This window comes from Oncorhynchus kisutch, unplaced genomic scaffold (assembly GCF_002021735.2).
Source record: "Oncorhynchus kisutch isolate 150728-3 unplaced genomic scaffold, Okis_V2 scaffold994, whole genome shotgun sequence".
Lineage (NCBI taxonomy): Eukaryota > Metazoa > Chordata > Actinopteri > Salmoniformes > Salmonidae > Oncorhynchus > Oncorhynchus kisutch.
This window is the reverse complement of record NW_022262939.1, coordinates 33,270-40,902: the sequence shown is the minus strand read 5'-3', so window position 1 is coordinate 40,902 and position 7,633 is coordinate 33,270. Positions and strand designations below refer to the sequence as shown.

At 40.9% G+C, this 7,633-nt stretch overlaps 1 protein-coding gene across 3 annotated transcripts in view; it reads left to right on the top strand.

The window, feature by feature from the left end:
* Nucleotides 1-425: 425 nt before the first annotated feature.
* LOC109877113 (adhesion G protein-coupled receptor E2) overlaps nucleotides 426-7,633 on the top strand; it is a 26,934-nt gene continuing 19,726 nt past the window's right edge. Inside the window, exon 1 of one of the 3 annotated variants that reach the window (XM_031817331.1) lies at nucleotides 426-768. In XM_031817331.1, the coding sequence (XP_031673191.1) occupies nucleotides 738-768 (31 nt within the window). In that variant the 5' untranslated portion in view covers nucleotides 426-737. The remainder of the gene's footprint in view (nucleotides 769-7,633) is intronic. The other 2 variants (XM_031817333.1, XM_031817332.1) reach the window with 2 other exon arrangements.

The window sequence follows — 7,633 nt, the reverse complement described above, 5'->3', positions numbered from 1 at the left end:
CATGTAGAAATATTTTGGGTTCCATGTAGAACCCTTTCCACAGAGGGTTCTACACTAACCTCGGTGGCGGCTCTGGTTCTGGACGCCGCCCCACTTCTTTACACTGAGTCCGCTCTTGTAGCACTGACCCGTGGATCATCGTCGGAGACAAAGAGTTCTACATTAAATGAAAAATAAATTCTATGAGGCATTTTTTCTAAGAGTGTAGGTACTACCTTTCCCTCTCCCTCATTCTCTGTTTATTTCATCCTCATGTCTTAGTAGGTATCTCTCCATCTCTGTCTCTGTCTCTCTCTCTCTCAACCTAAGAGTGAGAGAGTGACAGAGTGAGAGAGAGAGAACTGAGCAGTGAATGAGTAAACCTAATTTCCATGTCAAGAATAAGAGAGGGAACTAGGGAGAGACAAGAGACAAAAATACACACTTACCAGAAGATGTGGAGAGAATGAAAGGGGAAGGAGAGGAAGGGAACAGAGAGGGGGGAGTGTGAAACAGAGAAAAAGGGGTGCACTCTAACAGAAAGAGGAAGAGAGAGCAGAGAGAGGAAAGCAAAACTGAGGTTGCTGACACTGTGAGAGAATATTTATTTTCTCAAAACCTTGTTAAAGTGGGATTTTCTTCAACCTGAATTCAACAGTAAAACAGATTTAATCTCAGACTGATTCTTCTGACGGGACTAGTTTTATTAGGATCCTACTAGTTGTCTGGTGTGGATATAATATCAGTCTGTCTTTGAGATGGAGTCCAGAACTCTTCTACTTATTCTGGGTGAGTCTAACCTTGTACATCTTTGTAACTTGACTACCTGTGTTTGTGTGTGTGTGTGTTATAGGGGGTATGTGTGTGTGTTTTTGTGTTTGTGCGTATGTGTGTGTGTGTGTGTGTGTGTGTGTGTGTGTGTGTGTGTGTGTGTGTGTGTGTGTGTGTGTGTGTGTGTGTGTGTGTGTGTGTGTGTGTGGTGTGTGTGTGTGTCCATATGTGTATTTGTTTGTGTGTGAGAGAGTGACACAATGAGAGAGGTGTTATTTCATAATTCAGTCAGTTATGTACCAACCATGGATACAGTGTGAACCATGGATACAGTGTGAATGTTACAACCATGGATACAGTGTGAATGTTACAACCCCAGATACAGTGCGAATGTTACAACCATGGACACAGTGTGAATGTACCAACCATGGATACAGTGTGAATGTTACAACCATGGATACAGTGTGAATGTTACAACCATGGATACAGTGTGAATGTTACAACCATGGATACAGTGTGAATGTTACAACCATGGATACAGTGTTAATGTTACAACCATGGATACAGTGTGAATGTTACAACCCAACCATGGATACAGTGTGAATGTTACAACCATGGAACCAGTGTGAATGTTACAACCCAACCGTGGATACAGTGTGAATGTTACAACCATGGATACAGTGTGAATGTTACAACCCAACCATGGATACAGTGTGAATGTTACAACCATGGATACAGTGTGAATGTTACAACCCAACCGTGGATACAGTGTGAATGTTACAACCATGGATACAGTGTGAATGTTACAACCATGGATACAGTAGGAATGTTTCAACCATGGATAAGGTGTGAATGTTACAACCCAACCGTGGATACAGTGTGAATGTTACAACCATGGATACAGTGTGAATGTTACAACCCAACCGTGGATACAGTGTAAATGTTGCAACCATGGAACCAGTGTGAATGTTACAACCATGGATACAGTGTGAATGTTACAACCATGGATACAGTAGGAATGTTACAACCATGGATACAGTGTGAATGTTACAACCCAACCGTGGATACAGTGTGAATGTTACAACCATGGATACAGTAGGAATGTTACAACCATGGATACAGTGTGAATATTACAACCATGGATAGCAGTGTGAATGTTACAAACCAACCGTGGATACACTGTGAATGTTACAACCCAACCATGGATACAGTGTGAATGTTACAACCCAACCATGGATACAGTGTGAATATTACAACCATGGATAGCAGTGTGAATGTTACAACCCAACCATGGATACAGTGTGAATGTTACAACCCAACCATGGATACAGTGTGAATGTTACAACCCAACCATGGATACAGTGTGAATGTTACAACCCCAACCATGGATACAGTGTGAATGTTACAACCCAACCATGGATACAGTGTGAATGTACAACCCAACCATGGATACAGTGTGAATGTTACAAACCCAACCATGGATACAGTGTGAATGTTACAACCCAACCATGGATACAGTGTGAATGTTACAACCCAACCATGGATACAGTGTGAATATTACAACCATGGATAACAGTGTAATGTTACAACCCAACCATGGATACAGTGTGAATGTTAAAACCCAACCATGGATACAGTGTGAATGTTACAACCCAACCATGGATACAGTGTGAATGTTACAACCCAACCATGGATACAGTGTGAATGTTACAACCCAACCATGGATACAGTGTGAATGTTAAAACCCAACCATGGATACAGTGTGAATGTTACAACCCAACCATGGATACAGTGTGAATGTTACAACCCAACCATGGATACAGTGTGAATGTTACAACCCAACCATGGATACAGTGTGAATGTTACAACCCAACCATGGATACAGTGTGGAATGTTACAACCCAAACCATGGATACAGTGTGAATGTTAAAACCCAACCATGGATACAGTGTGAATGTTACAACCCAACCATGGATACAGTCTGAATGTACAAACCCAACATGGATGGAACCAGTTGAATGTTAAACCAACCATGGATACAGTGTGGATGTTACAACCCAACCATGATACAGTGTGAAATGTTACAACCCAACCATATGGATACAGTGTGAAGTTACAACCCAACCATGGATACAGTGTGAATGTACACCCAACCATGGATTACAGTGTGAATGTGTACCCAACCATGGATTACAGTGTTGAATGTTACAAACCCAACCATGGGATACAGTGTGAATGTTACAACCCAACCATGGATACCAGTGTGAATGTTATCAAACCCAACCATGTATACGAGTGTGAATGTTACACCCAACATGGATACAGTGGTGAATGGTTAACAACCCCAACCATGGGATACAGTGTGAATGTTACCAACCCAACCATGGATCCACAGGTGGTGAATGTTCAACCAACCATGGATACAGTGTGAATGTTAACAACCCAACCATGGATACAGTGTGAATGTTACAACCCAACCATGGATACAGTGTGAATGTTTACAACCCAACCAGGATACAGTGTGAATGTTACAACCCAACCATGGATACAGTGTGAATGTTACAAACCCAACCATGGATACAGTGTGAATGTTAACCAACCCTGGATACAGTGTGAATGTACACCAACCATGGATACAGTGTGAATGTTACAACCCAACCATGGATACAGTGTGAATGTTACAACCCACCATGGATACAGTGTGAATGTTACAACCCAACCATGGATAACAGTGTGAATGTTACAACCCAACCATGGATACAGTGTGAATGTTTACAACCCAACCAGGGATACAGGTGTGAATGTTCAACCCAACCGTGGATACAGTGTGAAATGTTACAACCCAACCATGGATACAGTGTGAATGTTACAACCCAACCATGGATACAGGTGTGAATGTTCAACCCAACCATGGATACAGTGTGAATGTTAACACCGCAATCATGGATACAGTGTGGAATGTTGACAACCCAACCATGGATACGTGTGAATGTTACAACCCAACCATGGATACAGTGTGGAATGATTACAACCCAACCCATGGATTACAGTGTGAATGTTACAACCCAACCATGGATCCAGTGTGAATGTTAGCAACCCAACCATGGATACAGTGTGAATGGTTACAGAACCCAACCATGGATACAGTGTGAATGTTACAACCCAACCATGGATACAGTGTGAATGTTACAACCCAACCATGGATACAGTGTGAATGTTACAACCCAACCATGGATACAGTGTGAATGTTACAACCCAACCATGGATACAGTGTGAATGTTACAACCCAACCATGGATACAGTGTGAATGTTACAACCCAACCGTGGATACAGTGTGAATGTTACAACCCAACCATGGATACAGTGTGAATGTTACAACCCAACCATGGATACAGTGTGAATGTTACAACCCAACCATGGATACAGTGTGAATGTTACAACCCAACCATGGATACAGTGTGAATGTTACAACCCAACCATGGATACAGTGTGAATGTTACAACCCAACCATGGATACAGTGTGAATGTTACAACCCAACCATGGATACAGTGTGAATGTTACAACCCAACCATGGATACAGTGTGAATGTTACAACCCAACCATGGATACAGTGTGAATGTTACAACCCAACCATGGATACAGTGTGAATGTTACAACCCAACCATGGATACAGTGTGAATGTTACAACCCAACCATGGATACAGTGTGAATGTTACAACCCAACCATGGATACAGTGTGAATGTTACAACCCAACCATGGATACAGTGTGAATGTTACAACCCAACCATGGATACAGTGTGAATGTTACAACCCAACCATGGATACAGTGTGAATGTTACAACCATGGATACAGTGTGAATGTTACAACCCAACCATGGATACAGTGTGAATGTTACAACCCAACCATGGATACAGTGTGAATGTTACAACCCAACCATGGATACAGTGTGAATGTTACAACCCAACCATGGATACAGTGTGAATGTTACAACCCAACCATGGATACAGTGTGAATGTTACAACCCAACCATGGATACAGTGTGAATGGTACAACCCAACCATGGATACAGTGTGAATGTTACAACCCAACCATGGATACAGTGTGAATGTTACAACCCAACCATGGATACAGTGTGAATGTTACAACCCAACCATGGATACAGTGTGAATGTTACAACCCAACCATGGATACAGTGTGAATGTTACAACCCAACCATGGATACAGTGTGAATGTTACAACCCAACCATGGATACAGTGTGAATGTTACAACCCAACCATGGATACAGTGTGAATGTTACAACCCAACCATGGATACAGTGTGAATGTTACAACCCAACCATGGATACAGTGTGAATGTTACAACCCAACCATGGATACAGTGTGAATGTTACAACCCAACCATGGATACAGTGTGAATGTTACAACCCAACCATGGATACAGTGTGAATGTTACAACCCAACCATGGATACAGTGTGAATGTTACAACCCAACCATGGATACAGTGTGAATGTTAAAACCCAACCATGGATACAGTGTGAATGTTACAACCCAACCATGGATACAGTGTGAATGTTACAACCCAACCATGGATACAGTGTGAATGTTACAACCCAACCATGGATACAGTGTGAATGTTACAACCCAACCATGGATACAGTGTGAATGTTACAACCCAACCATGGACACAGTGTGAATGTTACAACCCAACCATGGATACAGTGTGAATGTTACAACCCTGTATGTTTTAAACTGCAAGACAAGATATACTGAATAAAAATATAAATGCAACATGCAACAATTTCATAGATTTTACTGAGTTACAGTTCAGATGATGTCATTTGTGAATGTAAATAAATTCATTGGGTCCTAATCTATGGATTTGACATGACTGGGAAAAAAAGATATGAATCTGTTGGTCACAGATATCTTAAAAAATGGTAGGGGGAGTGGATAGAAAACCAGTCAGTATCTGGTGTGACCACCATTTGCCTCATGCAGCGATACACATCTCCTTCGCATAGAGTTGGTCAGGCTGTTGATTGTGGCCGGTGGAATGTTGTCCCTCTCCTCTTCAATGGCTATGCATAGTTGCTGGAGATTGGTGGGAACTGGAACTTGCTGTCGTACACGTTGATCCAGAGCAACCCAAACATGCTCAATGGGGGACATTTCTGGTGAGTATGCAGGCCGTGGAAGAACTTGGACATTTTCAGCTTCCATGAATTGTGTACAGATCCTTGCAACATGGGGCAGTGCATTGTCATGCTGAAACATGAGGTGATGGTAGTGGATGAATGACTTGACAATGGGCCTCAGGATCTGGTCAAGATATCTCTTTGCATTCAAATCGCCATCAATAAAATGTAATTTTGTAATTTCGTTGTCCATAGTATATGCCTGCCCATACCATAACCCCACTGTCACCATGGGGCAATCTGTTCACAACGTTAACATCAGCAAATCGCTCACCCACACGTAGGCATACACGTGGTCTGTGGTTGTGAGGCCGCTTGAACGTACAGCAAAATTCTCTAAAACTAAGTTGGAGGTGGCTTATGGTAGAGAAATTAACATTAAATTATCTGGCAAGAGCTATGGTGGACATTCCTGCAGTCAGCATGCCAAATGCACACTACCTCAAACGTTTTAGTTTCTTTTAGTTGTGTTATGGATGTAGTACTATGTTCAGGTAGTTGTGTTATGGATGTAGTACTATGTTCAGGTAGTTGTGTTATGGATGTAGTTCTATGTTCAGGTAGTTGTGTTATGGATGTTATGGATGTTATGGATTTAGTACTATGTTCAGGTAGTTATGTTATGGATGTAGTTCTATGTTCAGGTAGTTGTGTTATGGATGTAGTTCTATGTTCAGGTAGTTATGTTATGGATGTAGTACTATGTTCAGGTAGTTATGTTGTGGATGTAGTACTATGTTCAGGTAGTTATGTTGTGGATGTAGTACTATGTTCAGGTAGTTATGTTATGGATGTAGTACTATGTTCAGGTAGTTATGTTGTGGATGTAGTACTATGTTCAGGTAGTTATGTTATGGATGTAGTACTATGTTCAGGTAGTTATGTTGTGGATGTTATGGATGTAGTACTATGTTCAGGTAGTTATGTTATGGATGTTATGGATGTAGTACTATGTTCAGGTAGTTATGTTATGGATGTTATGGATGTAGTTCTATGTTCAGGTAGTTGTGTTATGGATGTTATGGATGTAGTACTATGTTCAGGTAGTTATGTTATGGATGTTATGGATGTAGTACTATGTTCAGGTAGTTATGTTATGGATGTTATGGATGTAGTTCTATGTTCAGGTAGTTGTGTTATGGATGTTATGGATGTAGTGCTATGTTCAGGTAGTTGTGTTATGGATGTAGTACTATGTTCAGGTAGTTGTGTTATGGATGTTATGGATGTAGTACTATGTTCAGGTAGTTGTGTTATGTTATGGATGTAGTACTATGTTCAGGTAGTTGTGTTATGGATGTTATGGATGTAGTAATATGTTCAGGTAGTTGTGTTATGTTATGGATGTAGTACTATGTTCAGGTAGTTGTGTTCTGGATGTAGTACTATGTTCAGGTAGTTATGTTATGGATGTTATGGATGTAGTACTATGTTCAGGTAGTTGTGTTATGGATGTAGTACTATGTTCAGGTAGTTATGTTATGGATGTAGTACTATGTTCAGGTAGTTATGTTATGGATGTAGTACTATGTTCAGGTAGTTATGTTATGGATGTAGTACTATGTTCCCAAAGTTGCACAACAATCCATTCAACCGAAATGTGTTTAACTCCATGTTTAACTCTTTAACCCATTGAATCAGAGAGGTGCTGCTTTAATCTAATTCCACATCTCAGGGAGGAGAG